The 23,291-nt window shown below is 41.6% G+C and overlaps 1 protein-coding gene across 1 annotated transcript; it reads left to right on the forward strand.

Moving 5' to 3' along the window:
- Window positions 1–716: 716 nt before the first annotated feature.
- lamb1b (laminin, beta 1b) lies at window positions 717–23,270 on the forward strand. Its single transcript, XM_079551796.1, has 33 exons — window positions 717–832; window positions 1,181–1,353; window positions 2,982–3,117; window positions 5,595–5,668; window positions 6,347–6,535; window positions 6,627–6,690; window positions 7,048–7,250; window positions 7,888–8,008; window positions 8,091–8,279; window positions 8,673–8,849; window positions 10,232–10,344; window positions 10,440–10,519; window positions 10,716–10,851; window positions 10,924–11,082; window positions 11,202–11,335; window positions 11,409–11,529; window positions 11,606–11,792; window positions 11,891–12,034; window positions 12,116–12,347; window positions 12,418–12,578; window positions 12,726–12,950; window positions 13,034–13,251; window positions 13,858–13,954; window positions 16,000–16,369; window positions 16,443–16,627; window positions 18,536–18,777; window positions 18,865–19,071; window positions 19,155–19,299; window positions 19,370–19,577; window positions 19,689–19,830; window positions 19,912–20,088; window positions 20,182–20,341; window positions 22,951–23,270. Exons 1-33 carry the CDS (start codon window positions 799–801, stop codon window positions 23,085–23,087), a joined length of 5,340 nt encoding a protein of 1,779 aa, XP_079407922.1. The 5' UTR covers window positions 717–798; the 3' UTR covers window positions 23,088–23,270.
- Window positions 23,271–23,291: the final 21 nt, after the last annotated feature.

A 23,291-nucleotide genomic window follows, 5' to 3' on the forward strand; every position in this document is an offset into this window, starting at 1 on the left:
TCTTTATCCCGCTTATACCAGGGTCCCGCGAACTGAAACTGTTCATTGGGGCCAGTGTGCTTTTTTTTTTTTAAGTCCTGGGTAGGAGTTATTTCACTTTTTAATCTATATTGCCTGAATGTAGTTCCAGCTAGTTCCAGTTTATCGTTACCATGGAAACAGCTGCAGTGGAGTGATTTAACTGTTATTTATCATGGATCTATCTATGGCTGTAAAATACATAGCAAGGGACTAAAAACACATGCCCACTTTATCTTTGGCTCCTAATTAAAGGCAGTGGTGAAAGAAGTACTCATTATCCTTAACTAAAAGTGCAGATACAGGACAAAAACTGTACCTAAATCAGAATCCCTTTGCACTCGACCGGAAGTGCCGAGACAAAGCAAAAAGTGGCAAAAGTGGGCGGGGCCTGCAGAACATTTTATTATTATTTTTATTATATGGGGCACTGTGGCTGTGACGCATAACAACATGATATTTACACCTTGAAATAGATATGTATGTATAAATAGGCTACTGTGTATAGAGGTTATAGAAGTACTTAGGCCATATTTTTGAACTGTTCTGTAAAGCTCCGGCAGCAGAGGGTGCACTTGGTACTTTCTCGCTGTAAAGAGCCCGCTATTAGAGAAAGGCGGGGTATGGGCTGTTCTGTCGGTGGGGATCAGGGTGGGATGGGGACTTTAGTTGGGACTTTTTCTACGAGTCAACTCCCTTTTGACTTCACTCACACAAACTCACGTCAATCGGATCCTCGGCATCCAAGACCAGGGCCTCAGCAGTTCTCCACACTCGGAGATGATGCTTAGACTTCTTCAACTTCTAACTTTCGGTGAGTTCACTTTTAGCGGTATGGATCTTTTTGCCCAAAATTTAAGCAATTCCTGCTACCAATAATTTCTCTCTCTCTCTTTTTTTTCTTTCAAAAGCCTATTCATTAATTATTATTATTTTATTTTTTTTAGAAAATACAATGGATACTGCTGCAGTCTAGATCATATGATGTGCACACATTTTTTCCACAATGAAATTCACGTGATTGTCATAACACTTGCCTGTAGGTTGTTTATCAATAGCAGCTCTTTTGGGATTCCTGTCTTCTAATCAAATTGCTGTCTTAAGTAGTGCACACTCTAAACAGGATGTTAATGTATATTTGCCCCTGATATCATCCTTGCAGCACTGTGGTGCCCTGCCTGGGCCCAGCTGCCAGAGTTTGCAGATGTTTGCACTGAGGGCAGCTGTTATCCAGCCACTGGTGACCTTCTAATCGGCCGAGCTCACAAACTCACCTCCTCCTCCACCTGTGGGCTGCAGCACCCGGAGCGCTTCTGCATTGTGGGGCATCTGGAGGTAGCTATTGTCTTGTCAGAAGTTCAAATTTATTTAGTTAGGCTTAATATAGCTAAACTTTCAGTGGGGTTTTGTTCACTTGTGTCTGTGACATTATAATATATAAGCTATTCATTATAATCACTATGAATCACTATGAATGAGGATGCGTAATAACTCCCAAAGAAAACATAGGCACAGTGGTTGCTTAAGTAATAAGATTAACTCACATTTCATGTTTATTTTACACGCTTCTTGCTTAAAGGTGCACTATGGAACTTTTTATGAAAAAATAAAGAAGTTCATATTAGTGCGTAATTGACCGTAGCTTATAAATCATGTCTATGGATTAGCTTGGCGTCTTTACTTTCCATCATGGTGGTTCCAATGATGCTTCAGGATCAATTTTATTTCAGGTTTTTAGGATTACTGGTAGCTTTTCGGAATGGAATCTATATGTAACCATGGTTACGGTTCAACTAGCAGTGAAAACCTAAAAAACAATTGATCCTGGAGCGTCCTACAGGCACTGTGCTAGCCACCCAAGCATCTGCTGGGTCACTGAAAGGTCAAATACATATTGATATCAACTTCTTTTTATACATAAAAAGTTACATAGCGCACCTTTAAGTATCTCATCAGCAAAGCCATTGCATTTTGCTACAATGTAGTCACAACATCTGCCTGCTGTCCCAATGAGTGGGAGTCAGCATTCCCATCTACAATAAAGAGCTGTGTGCTTCACAATCCCAGCACTGTCTGTGTGTGGACCCATCAGGGGCTGAAGAAGGGGAGATTTTTTTTTTATCTAACACCCTTAGGCAGTTCTGCTTTGTGAATGGAGTCCTTATGATATCATGGACACACTGTAATGCATTTTCTGCTCTACAGATATGCAGATAGTGGCATAAAGGAAGTGAAGAGAAGCCATACTTGAAGTAGCGCCACTTATTCACATTTCTACTTATACATTGTTGGCACACGCTGGAACAATCTGGGAATTTTTTTGTTTGTTCACACACTGTAAATCAGAGTTTTAAGGCTGCATACAGATGTGTGTGAGAACAAGAGTGTAGTACGTGTGCTTGCCAAACCATCTGTTGAGCAACTAAGCCCCTTGACAGCATGAGTGAATGCACTGGCAACCTCATATAAACACTGTTGATCTGACCGCAACTCATCTCATTTCATGACTTTTTTAAAGGCTTTGTTTATTACAACAGCGTGGCAGCAGCAAGCAAGTTAAAGGAATCATTTACCATTAGTATTACAGTATTCAAATTTAGCTCTTTAACTATTGCACAAGGGAAATTTAAAAGTACAATTAAAACAATGTTACGAACCACAAAAACAGCAATAGAATAATTGTTAAAATAGTTTGAGTGTGGTACTATGAATGTACTCCTTCTGCGTTATCTAAGGCAATGGAACTACAGTAAATGAATGTGTGGAGTTCAATACGTTTTAAACACTTATGATGGGATTTTGAATCATTGAGTTTTGTGTGAAGTATTAGCAATGTCCAAGATGTTTTATTCTATTTATATCTATCAGATGAACATGAATGAAAGAGTAAGTTATATATCTCTCTCAGTCGGTGTGAGTATTATTTGTTTTGATTTCACGATCATTTCTCATTTTATTGTTAGGAGGAGAAAAAATGCTTTGTGTGCGACTCCAGACGGATGTACGATGAGCACAGCAACCCCACAAGCCACGCCATCGAAAACGTTGTCACCACTTTTGCCCATAACCGCCTGAAGACCTGGTGGCAGTCGGAGAACGGTGAGAAATGGACAGATTCCTGATTACTCTCGGTTTAAAATGAAGGACAGGGCAGTAGTGTGCGTCGTGTCAACCCTGACTGTTGAGCTATTATGGGAACTGACGGCTAATGACAAGTCTTTAAGTTAACACGGGCAATCACTGCTGGGACAGGGGGTGGGGCTTACAGGTGCGCCTTGTAGAACAGGTGTGCAAATTAGAACCAGATGTGTGTGCATTAAGTCGGCTCTACCTGCTTCAGTGATGGCCTCGGGGACTTCACAGCGATCCTGTAAAGTCTGCCACACAAATGTGAGCTTATGGAACATCATGAACCCAAATTATGATCGTGTAGGGTGATTACGGGTAAAGTGGGACACTTAACTTTAATGATGATTATTTTTTAATTCGCTACTTGCACATAACCCATAATGCTTTGCGCCTTGGGGGGTAGCTACGACCTGGAGGCCTGTGAGTCCGAGTGAAGCTACAGCCAAACAATGATGCAAAACAACTTCTGCTGTGCTCATGATTTCTCCAACAATCAAAAACGTAATCCGGAACTATAATGCACTGCACACAAAAGCTTTTATCCCAACTTTTCAAAATCAATAGATAAAAAGGTACAGATTTTCTTAAGCCATGGTTTAGTGGAATTGGATTTTTTTTTATGGCATTTGGAAGATTAATATTTGTCTCTTCGATGACAGCTCGCAATGTCATTGTTTACAGCAGCGAAACCCCCAAGGCGCAATGCATTATGATATTGCGCAAGTAGCAAATGTGTCATATTTTAGTACTGAAAACACAAACACAGCCATTAATTGTAATGTGCAGGATAAGAAAAGAGTGGTTCTGTGGATATGACTTCACTTTATATGGCGTGGCAAAGTGGGACAGTGGATTTTTGTGGAATTTAAAAAAAAAAAAAAAATTTACAATATATTTCTAGTTTTAATTAAGTTTTCTTATTATTGCATTTCTGACTGAAGTTTAACTGCAGCTCTTGTTTACTATGAACTGTAAACAACACAGCAAAGGCATGAACATTGTGCATTTGCGGTGAGCGACTTGACCGTTACTTTACCGGGAGTGGGAACGTCTCCAGCTCGTCTCCATGGAGATATTGATCAAAGGCAGCAGAATTTGAGATTGAAACAGGTTAGGTTCTTATCAAAATCCATTATTTATTTACCCACTGCAGTAACATTTTCTGTGTTAAGCTGGTCATTAGGCGCATGTCTTGTACTGATGGCAACAGTATAGCCCAAAATGTTTAACCAATTAAAGGTGTTCCTGAGTTCATAGATTGTGTCCCACACTGGAACATGTCTGACAGCTCCTTCTGCACCAACAGGCTGCAGATCAGACTCAGGTCCATCATGGCCCTATGTCTCACACTGCAGTTATAATAACTTTTATAATGGTTTTTATTATTATTCATAACCTCTTCACACATTTATAAAAGTAGTTACAATAATGCTACAATAATGTTCATGATTTTAAACACAAAAATTACCACTTTTAATAGTGTCCCTTTACCAATAGCTCCTCAAAACATGTGTCATTGGACAAAGATGTGTTTGAGGCCGAATTATAACTTCTGTGTTAAATATTTGACTATTTTTCCTGCACTGGTGTAAAGTAGACATCTAAAGCTTTTAAAAAATATATAACAAGCTTCAAGGGTGTCCCATTTATGAATATGCAATATTCCATGAATGAATGTGTAAATGTTTTTACTGTATATTCATAATAAACTAAACTGAAACTGAAACTGAAACTGAAACATTAAAGACTTTGGGATTTTATTCTAAATAAAAAATTAGGTGGAAACTGAATTTTCAAAAAGTTAACCCATATTCACCCTACATGGAAATGCATGGCAGCCAAAGGATGTAACATAATGCAAGTCAACCCAACTACATCCTATTATTTCCGTCTTTTTGAATAGTTGCCGGCCTGTGCATTTTTTTTCATGCTTCCTGTTTTCCACCCTTATTGTTTTCAATACTCTAATCCTTTTCTGAGCCTACAATTATAACCATTTTTAAGATACCTCAACTGCTGTAACGATTAAAATTAAATCAACCTAATCTACACTGACACCATACCAGCTCCATGTTTGAGACTTCAGACTTATTATGTCTCTGAAGCTCAGAAGGAAAGGAGCTGCTGCTGTGAGGGAGTTAGGAAATCCCACACTCCCAGCCAGTTTCCTGCTGTTTCAAAGCCATCTGCATCTCAGAACACCACTCCTACCGTGACTCACCGCTCTGAGAGAATCCCATCTCTGAAAATAGACATCTTCAAATATGTTATAAGTATGTATAAGTGCAGACTCTTTGGTGGCCCCCCAAACCTTTTTGTCCCCTTTGAACTGATAGGTCTTTCTATCTTTACTCTGAGTGTCCCCAACCTCCAGTGATGGAACAGTTCTAAATAAGTTTAATTGTATAGTAAGCGCCTGGTTTTAATCAACTTTGTTTTTTTATCAGGTGTGGAGAATGTAACCATCACACTGGACCTGGAGGCGGAGTTTCACTTCACACATCTCATTATGACTTTTAAGGTGCCTGTTAACATTTACAATGGACTCATTATGCACTAAGCTTCACCCGCACAAACATGGAGATAAATGCCGTGTTAGACAGCTGTAGTCGAGGAATGTGGAAAATCGCTCTGGTCTCAGGAGGACAGTGGGAACGAGAGCCTAGGACTGAGCAGTAAAAACACCTTGGGGCTGCAGCACTTGTGGCCATCTGGTCATTTGTCTGTCATCAACTCTGACACTGTATGTCAGCGACCAGACGCATCCTGTCCAGCTCAGTTCTGACTGAGAAGCGTTTAGCTAAAGCTTTTCCGCTTTTGCTAAAGGTGTTGATTTCAGCTTTTTTTTTGTGGGATCCAATTTTATATCAGGGATTTCCCTCATCATACAGTAGACTAGTTTCACATTCAGCCCTCTTTTACTTTGGTTGCTCAGCTTTAGACTTATTCAAATTGATCTGAGATTGGTCCTTTATTTTTGATAATGTCCTATTTGATTCAGGCCCGGAATAGTCCCTGATTTAGCTTTGCTTCATGAAATGGTGCATAGCTTTTCCTTCAGTGCTACTTGAAAGGTTTTAGAAACACTCTCCTCTAACTTTTTGCTAACACTGTATAGATTTGTATAGGTTTCTCTTCTCATTCACAAATATGGTCTATTATTTCGATACACCACAAATTTGTAATGTAACATTCACAGACCTTTCGGCCCGCTGCCATGGTGATTGAGAGATCCATGGACTATGGGAAGTCATGGCAGGTGTATCGCTACTTTGCATATGACTGTGAGTCCACATTTCCTGATGTGTCAATGGGGCCTATAGTCAAAGTGGACGACATCATCTGCGACTCGCGCTACTCAGACATTGAACCATCCACAGAGGGAGAGGTGTGTTTAAATACATTTTTTTGATCAAATTAATAGTATTAATAGTAGTCCCAAACTACCTTTTATTTTATTTTTAATTTACCATCTTTAGGTGATTTTTAGAGTGCTGGACCCAGCTTTTGAGATTGAGGATCCCTACAGCCTGAGGATACAAAGTAAGATGCATGTGTTGTAGCAAAAAGGGATTGATTAAACAAACTGTTTTTTCCTGAAGAATATATAAATATAGGAATCAATAAACTGACTCAGTTGGTTATGTGAAGGAAAACACTATCCAGAAAACAATATGGCACTCGTCTTTGAGTGTCTGCAGTCCAGGTAACACTGACTTTGGTTGCAGCTGCAGGGTCAGAGATGAGACAGAAAGAATTTCACACAGCAGTGACTGTGCCTCAGTGCATTCACATGATATTCAAACCAAAGAACACGGGGCTTCATGTTTGTGGCAAATGCTGTGCACAAATGGCACACAGAAGGAGGAGGAAAACTTATCGACATCTTTCTCTTCTTAGACATGCTGAAGATCACTAACATCAGAGTGAAGTTTATCAAGCTTCACACTTTGGGCGACAACCTCCTCGACTCTCGGGAAGAGGTCAAAGAGAAGTACTACTACGGCCTCTTTGACATGGTGGTTCGCGGCAACTGCTTCTGCTATGGCCACGCCTCTGAATGTGCTCCAGTTGATGGAGCTCCAACGGGAGCTGATGGCATGGTACGACATACAAACTGGGGCTGCATGATAAGTTACAGCTGACGAAATATTAAACTAATTATGTTGCGTCCATTTGACAAGACACATTTGTGCCTCTGAGTCTAAAACAGAAATGTATGGTATTGAAAAAGTCTGGTTTTAGTTTCTAATGTAGTCTCATTTTGGTGATTTAGGTTTTTAACCAAGCCAGGACCAAAATGAGGAGATAATAGGGCGGCAATAGCCAAACTCACACATGGGCCCTCAGCAGGACATTCTCCTGGTAATGTCAGGATATTTAAGGAAAAACAGACTTTATCCTGACATTGTCCAGCTGAGGGCGAATGTGTGAATTTGGCGATTGGCTCAGAGGATGGAGCGGGTTGGCCAATAACAGAGAGGTTGGTCCTTGGGCAAGACACTTCACCCACTGCTTGTGTGAGTGTAGTGTGTGTGGTTGGTGGTCAGTGGGGCTGAGCCTTGCTACCATCAGTCTGCCCCAAGGAATCAAATTGCTTCCGAGTTTTGTGTTTCTTGTTGTAAATTGTTTTTATTGACATTGACAGTTCTAATAGTTTGTCATTGTGTGCAGCCCGAACACGAACTTAAATTAGAAACATCACCAAGAATATTTAATTTAACAAAAGCCTTATTGTAGGTTCATGGCCGCTGTGTGTGCAATCACAACACTGAGGGGCTGAATTGCGAACGTTGCCAGGACTTCTACCATGACCTGCCTTGGAGACCAGCTGAGGGCCGCAATACTCACGCCTGCAAGAGTAGGCATTTTATTTGTGTTATTTTAAATCTGCTGTAAATGTCCTGTTCTCTTTCACTTATTTGTATTTCTGTCCACTTCAGAATGCGACTGCAACGAGCACTCTTTCTCTTGCCATTTTGACATGGCTGTATACATCACAAGCGGCAATGCGAGCGGAGGAGTGTGTGATAACTGCCAGCACAACACCATCGGACGCCAGTGTGAGCAGTGTGCGCCCTTTTTCTACCAACACCCCAACAGAGACCTGAGGGACCCCAGTATCTGTGAACGTGAGTCTCACCCCAGCGTGACCTTCTGTCCTGTCGTCCTTACGCATTGTGTTAAAAAGCTCTGAAATTATGCGTCCTGTTGTCCATAAACACTGACAAGCACCATCTGTAGCCATAGCGCAACAACTGTGTCCAAGTCTTTGAAGTGAAAAGCTAAACGTAACGGTTGCGTGATTGTAATTACCTGTTAAGTGCTGGGTAGGCGTGGAAAGAGTTCCTCTACTGAAAATGCAGCCATTCTGCTTGTACTGTATTATCTAGATGTGACACACTACATTGTTTAGTAAATATTTCAACACAAAATAGCATTCAGACATTTCCTTTGCTAACGAAAAAAATTAAGTCTCCATGGAAAACCAGAAATGAAATTGTTTTTTTTGTTTGTTTCCACAGCATGTAACTGTGACCCCTCCGGATCTCTTCAGGGAGGCATGTGTGACTCTCGGACGGATGTTTCTGCTGGGCTGATCTCAGGCCAGTGCCGCTGTAAAGCCCATGTTGAGGGGGAGCGATGTGACCACTGCCGTCCCGGACACTACGCTCTGGGAGAGGGGCCCAATGGCTGCCTGCGTACGTTAAAACATCATGACTTTTTATTGTATTTTAAAGGAACAGGCCGCCGTTTCTCCATACTGAGTGATATCCTTATCTGAGCTTAGACGAGTTGATGCGCATCTGTCTGGTCTTTACGTGTGCGCTCAGTCACGCAAAAAGACCAAAGATTAGCATTTAGCCTCTCCCAGCATATTCCTATGGACCAAAACGGGGGCCACGCTTTTCCACGTTTGCCCTATTTCAATACGGTTACATGAGTAGTTACACGATCCAAGTGTAGTTACACAAAATTAAACATGTCGATTTTCTAAGCGGATAAATGGGGTACTATATTGTAAGGCGTAATAACACCTTAGGAGCACTTCGACGTCCGAGCAGTAATATCTTCTCTCCTAAAGAATTCTGAAAATATTACTGCACGGACGTCAATGTGCTCCTAACTATACTTGGATAACGTAGCTACTCACATAACCGTGTTTAAATAGGGCAAATGTGGAAGAGCTCGGTCGCTTCTAACTTCACACCTGTTTGACTCCATAGAGGAGAGGAGGAGAGGCTAAACAGTAACATCTTTGGTCTTTTTTTCAGCATTAGTTTATTTGTGCTTTTTTCATGTGGATAGCTCTAGCATTTACAAAGACATTACCATATACCTGTAGAATAGAAGAATACTATAGTAGAACTTCAACAAATAAGTTCTTCTATAGTATTCCCATATACTGTTATTTATGTATTTATTAATTTATTTTCATTGTGTTTATAAAGGTAATATAGGTATAGGTAATATCTACGAATTCCTACATATTAATATGAATCTATGGTAGAACTGCAGCTGCACAATATAATGCTATTCTCATTAACTTCTGTGATTTGGATATTGCGTCATATCCATGTCACAAGAAGCCACAATGTATCACTAAATCACTCAGAGTTCAACTTAAAGAGACTAGATGCAAGTTGGTCATTTTTATACTCACTACTGCCACCTCAGGTCTTATGTGTAACTGCAGTCTCTATATTAAGTTCTTGCATGACGGCACTTCAGACCCGAAGTAACAATTGTTTGAGTGACAGTGCAGGATTTTAGAGGCAGTTGTGGTGAACAGGTCTGAGGACATTAGGACATTGCTGGAACATGTCCCTTTAAGTCCCTTTATATATAGTTCCTTTAAGTCATGATATTCCAAGTTTAATGACATTTCCGTCTTATCTTGGCCTGAATTTAGTATTCACTGTATTTAAGTCTTGTTTTCTTTGATGAAAAAACAAAAACTTGCCATTTTGTTTGAATTGTAAGCAACAATATTCGAGACAGTTAACTATCCCTTTTATTTCTCATGTGGCTCTTGTGTGGCTCTTTAGGAGTAACATTTTTTACATAACTTGTATTTTGGCAGCCTGTACCTGCAACCCACTGGGAACGCTGCCTGGAGGAAGTCCTTGTGAGCCACAGACAGGAAGCTGTTTTTGCAAACGGCTTGTGGACGGACATAATTGTGATCAATGCATGGTATGGGCCTGTAGTCAGTTTGTGCAAGTTTGTGCAGTTTGTGTCTGTTTCATTTTGTTGTCGCTGATACACTTTTGTGTGAACGTTTACCTTAGCCACAACACTGGGGTCTGTCCAATGATATGGACGGATGCCGACCATGTGACTGCGACCAAGGCGGGGCGGCTAATAACAAGTATGCATCGTATCAATTACACCAAATGAATTATTTGTTTGGTGTTTTGTCTGTGGAGGCAGGCACCATAGTAACAAAGGTTTTATTGTAAAGTTTAAGGTTTTGATATTTCACCCCTCACCTCTGTTATTCTCTTTTGAGACCTGTTTTTGTACAGAATTTATATTATAAATAAAATCTTTTTTTCTCTCCTCAGCTGTGACCCTCACAGCGGTCAGTGTGTTTGCAGGGAGCACATGTTTGGTCGTCGATGTGACCAAGTCGAGTCAGGCTTCTACTTTATTTCTCTGGACCACTACACCTATGAGGCTGAGGACGCCAAGCATGGACCGGTGAGGTTATACATGCAACTGTACATTTGGCACATTAATATGTCAACATTATTGCTATGCTCTTTGTCTCAGGGTGTCACTGTAGTCCCTAGACCTTATCCTTTAGACCGCAGCCCCACATGGACTGGTATGGGCTTTGTAAATGTTCCAGAAGGCGCTTACCTCGAGTTCAACATAAACAACATCCCCGAGTCCATGGATTATGACATTCTTATCCGCTATGAGCCTCAGGTAACTGCACAGATCACACTGGCTGTGCCTTAAAAACGTGTTTCTTGTACAGAGTTTGTGAGAATGTTTATGTATACGTTTGACTGGCAGAATGTAAACGCGAGTGAATGTGTTGACAGTTGCCAGAGCAGCTGGATCAGGTCAAAGTCAGAGTTCTGCGCCCTGTGTACAACCCTCCAAACTACATCAGCCACTGCAGTAACTCCATCCAGGGGGGAGATGAGCAGTCAATTTCTCTTCCACCTGGATCTCGGTAAAACATATTTGCATGTTGTCATTTTGAAAGGAATATTACCAAAGCACTAAAAATAAACGTTTTGCTTCAGACATGTGCTGCTGCTGCGCCCTGTGTGCTTTGAAGAAGGACTTAACTACACAATCCGTGTCAGTCTTCCACGGTACTCATCTGTGAGCGATGCCAACAATCCTTACACACTCATAGACTCTGTAAGTGTTTAAAGGGCTATATTTCTGTCCAGTCTATGTTTGTTTTTATTCAACTGCCTCCTCTTTTATCCTACAGCTGGTGTTGATGCCCCGGGTCAGGGAACTCAACATATTCGATGGTACAGATGGAGAAGGAGCGTGGGACACATTTCAGCGCTACCGGTGTCTGGAAAGCAGCCAGAGTGTCGTCAAGAGCCCAATGACAGACATCTGCAACGACTATATTTTCAGTGTCTCTGCTTTACTTCATAAAGGAGCCATGGGTACAACATGACATTTTCCTTAACGCCAGTATCTACAAAATACAGACTTTATGTCTGTTCCGGTTTGGATTTTGATTCATGTGCTTTCTGTTTCCTAGCATGTCAGTGTGACCCCCAGGGTTCACTGAGTGCCGTTTGTGAATCGAATGGTGGACAATGTCGGTGCAGGCCTAACGTTGTTGGTAGGAACTGTGAGCACTGTGCTCCTGCAACCTTCCTGTTCAGCCCGGCTGGCTGCAGACGTAAGAAAAGCAATAAAAACAGACATTATATCATTTCTGTCTAATGTCAAACCAATGTACGAAATATTCTTTTGTTACCAGCTTGTGATTGTGACCCCCGAGGCTCAGTCACTGCTTTTTGTCATGAGGCCACAGGACAGTGTGACTGCGTCCGGGGAGCCACTGGTCGCCAGTGTTCCCACTGTTTGCCAGGCTTTTGGGGCTTCCCTCATTGTAGACAATGCCAGTGTAATGGACACAGTGATCACTGCCACCCTCAGACAGGAGAGTGCCAGGGATGTCGAGATTTAACTACGGGGCATCACTGTGAACGGTTTGTTTAAGTGATAGTAGTGCTTTATCGCACCAAAGGAAGTGCTTAGGTTTAATGCATCTTCTTACAGGTGTTTGGATGGTTACCACGGTAACCCAGAGTTGGGTTCTGGTGGCCACTGCCGCCCCTGTATGTGTCCTGATGGTCCACGCAGCGGACGGCAGTTTTCTGATGGCTGTTACTATTTGGACAGTAATCAGCTGGTGTGTGTGTGCAATCCCGGCTACAAAGGTAAATCCAAAACACATGTCACAGTCACTTACTACAAAGACCACACCAGACATCACCAGGCCCCTCTAATTTACCTTTGTTTTGTTTTTGTGCAGATACTGAAAGGTCTAACTTTGCCTTTTGTCTTCTTTTTCTTTATTCCCGTAGGGTCCAGGTGTGATGAGTGTGCGCCTGGTTATTTTGGGAACCCCCTGGTGCCCGGGGGCCAGTGTCTGCCCTGTCAGTGCAATAACAACATTGACATGCAGGACCCAGGCTCGTGTGATGTTCGCTCCGGGGCTTGTCTCAAATGCCTGTACCACACACAAGGATATGCTTGCCAGCACTGTAAACTTGGTTACTATGGCAATGCGGCCACTCAGAGTTGTAGGAGTGAGTAGCCTTCCAAAGGGATTGGAAAATTCAGCTCCCATGCCATAAATCCCATCACTTTTCTTTCTCTTCTCCCACTATAGAGTGCATGTGTAACTCAGTGGGCACTGTAGCTCAAGCCTGTTCTTCTCCTGATGGCTGTCAGTGTAACCAGCTCTCCGGCCAATGCCCCTGCCTGCCAAACGTGGTTGGTCAGAACTGCGATCGCTGTGCGGTCGACACCTGGAATATTTCCAGTGGGAAAGGCTGTGAGCGCTGTGACTGTGACCCTCAGCACTCTTTTGGATCCTCCTGTGATGTGGTAAGCTTGATGCTAAAGGAAATATACCCATCAACATCAAACAACAAGGGCCAGCATTTCAAAGTTTACTCACGATTTAAATCTGTACAATGGTGTAGAAATCACAGTGGTCCAAATTGCTCGATCAAATCATTACTAGATGGTTTGGCAAAATGTTTCATGAATAAGATTTTAGTTTGTTTTGGTTGCAAGTCTAGTGCTTGGACTTTCGCTGACCAAAATACTATTTTCTCTGTGAGTGACTGTGGCCAACTGAGTGAATTCTCTGTTTGGGTTTTTCTTCTTTTTCTTTCCAGTCTGTCAGTTTTAGCACAAGTCTCACAGGACCTGAGCAGAATAGTATATCCTCCCCTCACTCAACCGTAGCCATTTGCAAACTTACAAAGTTCATGCCTCAATGTTTATTGGCTCCACTCCACACCAGGAGTGAGTCACTGTAAAGTAATTGAAAACATGCACTTTTGTACATATCAAACAACAAATATCTCCCCAATCTCTCTCTCTCTCTCTTTTTTCTACTTCATACATCTGTCTTATCATATGCTTAATTTTCACTATGTAGTTGCACAGTTATCGTTGCTTTTATTAGCGGACTGATTTCTGCAGGTTACCGGGATGTGTTCGTGCAAACCTGGTTTTGGGGGAAGGACTTGTCGGGAGTGCAGGGAACTGTTCTGGGGAAATCCAGAGGTCAAATGTCACGGTAAGTAACTTTACAAACATAAATCACATCATAACAGTTGCACATCTAGTACTTAACGTAGGCACAGAAAGGAGTAGTTCAGCTTCATCATACCCTATGTTACAGCACATCCAATAAAATACATTTTTGTCACAGACTTAACTTCAGCCCAATCAGATATGCGGATCACTGTATCTCTTGGCACACTCGATTAGTCTCAAATCCAATATGCATTTGTTATTGTCAGCATAGCAAATTGCTGGTGAGACAAGCCAATTTCAATATCCGAAGACTGCCTCTAAAATGAGTGTAGACAGTAGCTTCTCCTCTCCCAGGGAAAGACAACAGGAGATGAAACTTGAGAGAAGGGAGGGGGTCTGGGGGGATCTGACCTCTCATTCTCTGCTCATGAGAACCAGATGTTAGCACAGACTCCCAGGAAAAACATTTTTTTGTCACGGGCCAACACCCAGAGGACCCAAGAATCCTGTAATATCCCTGCTGTATAATGTTGTAATGGTCTCTAAGTGCCTCGGGCAGCTGGACCCCTCTTCCTGTCAGCGCCGCATAGATAATCCACTGTTAGGAGAGAATGCTCGCTTTTTAGTAACTTTTCAGGGGAGCACTCGAGGTGAATGTCATGGCATTGAAATGATGAACAGCAAGAGATATGTGTGTGCTATACGAAAACACAAAGCCTTCTCTCACTTACAGCCAGTTTTGTCATTACAGAACTTACATTAAACAACTACATTCTTTCTTCGTTAGTCATACCAAACTTAGCTCAACAAATGCTCCATTGCATGTACAAACTGACCCCCATGGAGTCACTGTGACCTTTCAGTCTTGTTAGTTCAATGGTTTTCACACCAAGAACCACCTGAGAAAAAGATGTAGCTTTCTCTACACTGGAGCTAAACCAGTGTGTTAAAGGAACAGGCCACCGTTTATCCATACTGAGATATGTTCTTACCTGAGCTTAGAGAAGTTGATGTGTACTTCTCCTCTGTCTTGTCTTTATGCGTGTGCTCAGTCACGCAAAAAGACCAAAGATGTTGTTCGCATTTAGCCTCTCCTCCTCTCCTCTATGGGGCCAAAAGAGGGTGAAGTAAGAAGTACAGTAAAGGGAAGAAATTACTGCGCAGACGTCGAATGCTCCATCTTACAATACTCGGATCGTGTAACTACTCATGTAACCGTATTTAAATAGGGAAAACGTCACCCCCGTTTGGCCCCATAGAGGAGAGGAGGAGAGGCTAAATGCTAACAACATCTTTAGTCTTTGTGCATGACTGAGCGCATGCACAAAGACCAGACAGGTACAACTCGTGTAAGCTCAGGTAAGAACATATCTCAGTATGGAAAAACGGTGGCCTGTTCCTTTAAGTAGGACAAAACTATAACTTACATAAGTAGTTCTACATGAGGATGAACAAAAGAGGTAAACACATGGTTCATTCAATAAACTAAATCATTTTTTTGTTTAGTGTGCCTGAGTACATCCTACCTCACTGCAATTTACTGATCTTAGAGAGAGTGATATTTCTATATTATATTTTGTTTACGATGTATGTTTTTGAACATGTGGTGTTTTATTCTTATTGGATGGATTGGATTTCCATAAGTCCTGAGTTGTTGTATTTTTTTAATTTTTTTTTAGGCTTAGATAAATATAACTGTAACTAAAATAATTTCCCCTTGGGGATGAATAAAGTAATTCTGATTCTGTGACTAAGAACTGCACAGGAGCCACCAGGAGTACCACCATTTTGAGAACCATTGGTCTTGTTTATTGATGTAGTGTTTATGATAACCGACTCCCAGAACAATGAGCAGAATGTTACTCAGGACGGCAAAGATAGCAAGTGGTCAACTACCTTTGACAATCAATCATTTTACCCTCGTATTACAGGGAAATTATTTGATAAAGCAACACCAGTAATATAAACCTCTGTAGTACGTTGACTTCCATAGTGCTAATACTTTACTTCTACTCATCCACCTCTTCCATCTTAAATACCTTTTTTGTAAAATCTGTAGCTCACAATTCACCTGTGTGTTTAAAGCTTGCAACTGTGACCCTCGGGGGATCTCCAGTGAGCAGTGCCATCGCGCCACAGGACAGTGTACGTGCGTGACGGGCGTGTCCGGACCACGATGTGACAAGTGTGCCAGAGGATACCAGGGGGAGTTTCCTGATTGTGAACCCTGCCACAGTTGCTTTGCGATCTGGGACACTATTGTCAATGAACTGACCAACCAAACACAGCGCTTAGAGGCCCAGGTCACGGAGCTTCAGACCAGCGGAGTAACAGCGCCATATAAAGACTTAATTAGCAGTTTAGAGACAAATATCAAGGCTGTCAAAGATATTGTTGAAAACAATCCGGCTATTGCCAAGTTTGAGCAAATACAGGATTTGATGCACCAAATAACGTAAGTGACCCCATGGACAGGGACAGCTGGTATTCACAGCTTTATAATAATCTATAAAATGTCTTTTTTTTAGTGGTGTGATGTCCTTTGTTAATGGGATGCTGAACACAACAGAGAAGACCTTTGATGCTTTACACGATGATGCCAACAATACAGAGGTCAACTTGACGGAAATGACAACTGAGGCCAACAAATTGGAGCAAATTGTCAAGGAGCTTAGACAACAAGTGTCCGACGCCAAAAATTCCAACATAAAAGGTACGAAAGGTTTTCAAAATGATTTAAACCATGGTCAGTGAGAATTCAAATGTTTTCATGTAACCTCGACCCAGCTCGGCTAGGGGAAAGGGGAGGTAAAAATAAAAAAAAAAGACAAGATTTTAAAAGGAATGCAAAGGTAAACTGACCAAGACTGAAAAAACCCCTGAATGAAACAGAACACAAACTAAGTCCCTACCAAAGTTACAAAAGTGTCTCATTATAGATTCACAAGTCACAATTTCACAACGTGACAGAAAGGGTGCCATGCCATTAGTCCGACAATTTACCACTGAGCAGAGGTGCCATTAGTCTGAAATCTCTCTCACCCAGTTGTGTTGTGGATTAGAGAGTCATACGCAACCACTGGCCCTCACCTTAAGGTCAGTGGACTTTATTTTTCAACTCCTACTCAATGGGATATTTTCGGACTAATGGGCCGACCCCGACAAAAGCACAGAGAGGCATGCTGTTCCCATCAAATCCCAGCAGCCACGAATTGCATTAACATTAACTGTGTCATGAACAAGAACTGGCAGACCCAAAATGCAAAGTGTTTTTATTATAACAAGACAAGTAAGTGGATGGGTGGGATGGGTGATCCTGGACGGCAAGGCAGGTAAGCGGAAGGGGGCTGGGGGGGGGAGATCCTGGACTGCAGTGGAGGGAAGGTAGGTGGTTGGTGGGGAATCCAGACAGAGACAAAGACAGAGGACGGATGGCAATGGCGGTGATGCAGGAACTGGCTCCAAAACGCATGAGTGACGGAACAATGTGGCAATGGAGTGGAGGGCTCCTTCCGAAACCATCAGATTGCTAAGAGCTCTTACGCCAAACCGGATGTGCGTCAGCGTCCGCCATGGCAAGTTGCTTCCGAATTGGTCTGTCAGTTAGGAAGTAGTTAGGAAAAGGAGCCTTGATGCTAACTATCATGGCCACTTTAGCATAGGGACCTCTGATGCTAACTAACCAGTGATTAGGAGCTATGTGCCATCCCACAAGCCACTGCGCCAAACCCCCCACCCCCAAGTGATTTATGCGCAACCACTGTTGATTGACAGGAGCACATTTAATAATAAAAATAATAATAATTAAAAAGTAAGATTCTGCACAAGCCAAACTTTATAAAAGTGATAAATCCATGTTGTCGTCCCCACAGCTCAGTCACATTTCAGTGTTAAAGAGCAAACTCAGGAAACGGATTAAATGCTTTTGTTTTCATTTAGTAGAAACTTAAGCCACATGGATCATTTGCATAATGTAGCTTTATGAAACAGCTGTTGAAATAAAATAACACTAAAGGGAAATGTTTGGATCATTTGGATTTATTTTTCTCCTTAAATGTTTTTGTTTGGACACTATGTTGTTGTTGGACACTGTACAGTAGGGGGCGACATGCGCTTTTGTTTGGCCTGCACACCACCAATATCTTTAAAGAAGAAGAAAAGCAGCTGTTGGTGATGTCACTTCCCTTTCCCCTATTTAAGGACGGACGGATTGTTCAAATGCTGCTGAAGGTCTAGTTCCCTAACTGCAAAGAGGTCTAACAGTCGACCCATGAAAGGTTAAGGAGTTAGTTGCTAGTGTTAGTGCTTAGAGGCTACAATTTGATGGTTTCGGATTGAGCCGAGGTCTGGTGGCATTTTCTGCAGAGTTGATTGCATGATGAGATACAGGTGTGGAGCACAGCAGGTAACTAACGAGGGAACCGCCCAGGAACTGACAAACAAGGTCAACACACAAGGGGAGGGGGAGAAGGAAAGAAGGGAGGAGTGGCTGGACCACAACAAACTGAGTCATGTTAAAACTCTGCCTCATGCTTGAAAACTGCAATGCACTGCACCTTCTTTTAATCTCTACATTTCCAAAGTGATATAGACAATGTGACATCATACAACCTTGTTTCAGGCGCCATGGATACTATTTCCCAAGCACATACGGAGTCGACGATGGCCGAGGTCCGCGCCAACTTCTCCACAACTATACCAGGCAACACAGTGGAGATGTCGGCAGCCCTGAGGAAAGCCACAGAGGACAAACTCAGCAGCAGTAAAAAGGAGTTTGATCGCAAACATCAACGCAATTCGCAAAAGCTGGACAAACTGAATAATGAGCTGAGTGAGTTCGACCTGTCTCCTCTGAGCACAAAGGTACAATTCAACCAAGTCAGACATTTTCACATGACAACAAAATGAGAATGATTCCTCCACTATCGCTGTTTTTTTTTAATACTTTAGATCTGTGGAGGCGCAGCTGAAGGGGAGAGCTGCCCTGACTCCACCTGTGGGGGTTTAGGCTGCAGGAGCGAGGATGGAGAATCTCAGTGTGGCGGAGAAAGATGCAAAGGACTGATCCCTTCTTCTCAAACTGCTTTGAAATCTGCCAACGTTTTAGACAAAGATATTGACACAGCCATGCAGGAGGTGGATAAGCTGTCCAGAATGGTAAATCCACATGTTAATTTAGGTTGAGAATTTACAATTTGTGTGACCAACTATCCATTTACCCTGTATGAATGTGGTAACAGGTGTGGGAAGCCAAGGTTCGAGCAGATGAGGCTAAAGTGAATGCCTTGGAGGTGCTGAAGAAATCCAACGAGACGAAAGAGAGAGTGGAGCAAAACAACAACCAACTACGAGACCTTATTAAAGAAATACGCAACCTTCTGACAAGTAAAGTAAAATATAACAACAAAATTGCAGTGTGGTGAATTGCTTGGTAAAATCGTTTTATGTTGTGCAGATGAGAAAGCAGATCTGTCTGTAATCGAAGCTGTGGCCAATGAGGTGTTAGCTTTAGAGATGCCAGCCTCTACAGCAAAACTGCAGGAGTTGACAGAGGAGATAAAGGAGAAGGTGAGCAGCCTGACCAGCGTGGAGACCATCCTTACACAGAGCGCTGAAGACATCAAGGCTGCGGAGACTCTTCTGCTGCAGGCCAAAGAAGCCAGGTAACATTTTGTTTATTTTTGTTCATCGTTGTATTAGTGCATGTTTCCAATGTTGATGCAAACACCTTTCAATCAGTAAAACCCTAATGCTCAATTCCATGTAATTTAAAGTAACAAGGCCTCTGACACAAAGGAAAGTGCAGATGTTGTGAAGGTAGCGTTAGAAGAGACTGAGAAGGCCCAGGGTATTGCTATGGATGCTATACAGCTGGCTCAGAACAACACCAAGGGCACACTGGACCTGCTCATTTCAGTAAGATGTTTACAATCACAAAAGCTAAGTGAGATATGTGAATTAATTTATTAGAAAGATGTTAATATGTTGACATTACAGGTTGAGTCAGAAACTGCCACATCGGAGCTTAAAGTGAGCAACACAACAGATCGTCTGGTTCAGCTGGAAAGGGAGGTTGGCTTATTGAGACAAAATAACCTTGAAGTCGACCGGCTGCTGCAGAAGGCAGACCTGACGTCTGAGAGCGCAAAACAGAGTGCAGAGGAGGCTGAACAGGTCTACTTCATTCATTAACATTAACTCTAAAGATTATTGTTTTTAAAGCTTGAGCAACAAATAATAACTCTTACAATGTGTTTCTGTGTGAAGGAGTTTAACCTGGAGGTGAAGGATAGATTTGAAGATGTTCGGGACCTGGTTGAAGATAAAGGAGAGTCAGTGTTGCAGGCGAGAATACGGGCCGATGAACTGCAGCAAGAGGCCAAGGAGCTGCTGGCCCAAAGCAGTGCCAAACTGCAGACACTCAAGGGTAAATCTTTTGTTAGATATTTTTTGTATCGTTAATGTTTTATGATAATTTCATGATTCATAAAAAGGCTGTGTAGGTTTCGCGTTATTATAGGTGCCAGTACTTTAACGGTAGTGATGAGTAGATGATGCCTCAAACTGTGTTTCACACACTTTTATAATTTTGTCACACTGTATCAAACAGTGATTGTTTAGGCGCCATCTGGTGGTGAAAAAGTATTACAGCAAAGTTAACTGACAGAGCTAATTTATTCACATTCAGAAATGTGAACCAAATCGTCAGGAGTGAGCTGTTTAACCAGCTGAGAGTGATAATTTAGTAAGAGGAAACTGCTCAGGATCATGAGAATGAAAACAAATGAATGAGAAGTATCAGTGATCCAGGCCTAACTCAAAACGAAATCACCGGTCAAGATTTAATAAAGTATAATACTCGTGACAATAACAGGGCACCAGGTTTGTTCAAGTCAATCGACTAAACCATCATAGACTATGTGACTCAAACTCACGACCCTCTGATTACAAACTGGGCGCTCTCGCGCTCAGTTTTTGTGATGCACTTCAGTATCTGCTATTGACAAAGCCGCACTTGGATGTGAAAGCGAAGAAAAGCGATGGCTCTAGTGCTCTTGTGCACGTTATCTATTGACTCATTATGTACTCTGGGCTGATTCGCCTGGTGCCCATGGTTGGTGCTAGAACCCAGCAGCACCACATGTGACATTTACTCTTTTTGAATTAACTGTACTTTTTTGGGCGGCGTTATCACATGACATTTGTGACATCATGTGACATTTGAATTAATTTAAACTTTAATACTTATTTTGTACATACATACATTTGTTTCATGTAATTTATGTTCTATACTCAGTATTCAAGTAAGATTCCACCAGGTACTACTTTACTCTCATCAACATAAAGAACTCACACCATTGAAAATCATGTTTTCTTTGTACTCAGAAACTTAAATGTAAAATGTACAGTGTTGAGAAGAACACTTCGGCTTGTAATTAACACAGGCGCACAGCAGCATCAGATCACAGCACATCATGACGCACATGTGCATCGTTATCATGAAATTTAAATGGCATTTAAATCTCTATTTTATTTTTGGAGGAAAAACAGGTCAACATTATAAGTTCTTTCTTAATAATGTAATAATAAAGACAAAAAATGTAATGATTGACCGCAATGTATCTCTACGATTTTAGGAATCATAAATACTCTCAACTGTACCAGAAAACCGTTACTCAAAATGATTATTCTAAATACGCGTTTTAAGTATACTCAATGTACAAGTATTTATGTATTGATCGTTACTGAACCAGGAATGTCCCACTGAGAACGAGAATCTTTTTTTAGTGGTAGGGGAAACCGGAGCACCTATGCCACCAAACATCAACATGTAAAGGATAAACTCTGGTTCAAATGTCAAACTTGATATGTTTTTATAAGCTTATAGGAGCCGTTAATGCAATAAGGGCCCATAATGTAGTAACAGTCCAATAATGGATTAATCTGTCTGTAATATCTCTTTTCTGGGAAAAATGTATGAGGCGATGACTCGACAAACAACAATGATCTGGACAGTGCTTGTTCAGCTGGAGGTGGTGGTTAAGGGCATTGTTTACTAAAGCAGGGACTGGCCCTCAGAACATGTTCAGTGCTTGAAATCCAGAGTTGGGCAAGTTACTTTAAAACTGTAATATATTCTGTATTCGTAGTTACAGCTATAAAAAATGTAATGTGTTTATATTACATATTACTGTTTCAAAAATGTAGCTGAGTTACACTACTTTAAGTTACTTTTGGCCAAATATAAACTGAAAATAGTAATAATGCCATCGGGCAACAGTGCAGTCAAAGATTTCCTTTTCCTTCTCTTTCCCCCACTCTCTCTGTTTGTTGTTTTGACCAGGTTAGCCTACAGACAACTGCAGATCTTATACACCAGTGACCATAATTTGGGGGGAGTTTGACTTTTTTTAATCATACATTTAAATGCACTTGTAACTCGAGTTACTTGAATAGTAATGACTAATGTGTTCCGGTGTTTTGTGTGAGTAATAGGTTATATTCCTTAGTTACTGAAAAAAGTATTTTGTAATTTGTTACTTTTGTAATACGTTACCCCCCAACACTGTTGAAATCAGGCATAGATGTGCTGTCTGGGTCCATTAAGATGGTTTGCACCAATGGTCCAGACTTTTGAGCTGCGCCCCTGCTTACCTGATGTAGTGAGTGGGGGCACAGTTATCTCGTAGGGATGAACGTTATTTCATAGGGCTAACTGTAATCTCGTAGGCCCACACAGCCATTTCATAGCCTCTCCAGTCCCGCCATCAGAGAGAAAACTGCAGTCTCAATCAGTACTAGGCCCAGCTGACTGAAGAAGTTTCATTCACTCACCCCTTCTCTCCCTCTGCTGCTCAATTGTGTTCATGTTTTCTATTGCTATATTTATTTCTGCACCAAGAGTTTGAGAGTTGCGCAACTTTCATTCTTTGTATGTGCTTGACTTGATGTGGAAGATTTACAATAAAGTTAACCGAACTGATACGTTTCTGAATCAAAAGTTCCTAATGTCTTATTTCTTCTTTTTTTTTTTAGAGTTGGAGTTGTCTTATGAAGCCAACCAGAAAATTCTGGAGGACAAAGCAGGAGAGTTGGCTCAGTTGGAGGAAATGGTCCGTCACATCTTAGAAGAGATTAGCTACAAAGTGACACTGTATAGCACTTGTGTTTGATTGACGGTACCAATATCACATTTATTGCAGTACTTGAAAGTGCTGGCTAGGACTGTTATGTTTTTAAATTATAAAGCACAACAAATTATGACTTATGGCCAAAGTCTCCACCCTGTGTGCCAAATATTGCTAAGTTTAAGGCAGCCAAAGAGCTTTTAGGAGGCATTCTAAAATAAGCATGACCAAAGACCACTTTTGACATTG

Source organism: Gobius niger, assembly GCF_951799975.1.
Source record: "Gobius niger genome assembly, chromosome: 2".
Taxonomy (NCBI): Eukaryota; Metazoa; Chordata; class Actinopteri; order Gobiiformes; family Gobiidae; genus Gobius; species Gobius niger.

Coding starts and splice junctions, on each gene's coding strand:
- lamb1b (XM_079551796.1), top strand. CDS start 799: ATGATGCTTAGACTTCTTCAACTTCTAACTTTCG. Junction 6,536..6,626: donor AACCATCCACAGAGGGAGAG/GTGTGTTTAAAT, acceptor TACCATCTTTAG/GTGATTTTTAGAGTGCTGGA. Junction 19,072..19,154: donor TGGATAAGCTGTCCAGAATG/GTAAATCCACAT, acceptor ATGTGGTAACAG/GTGTGGGAAGCCAAGGTTCG.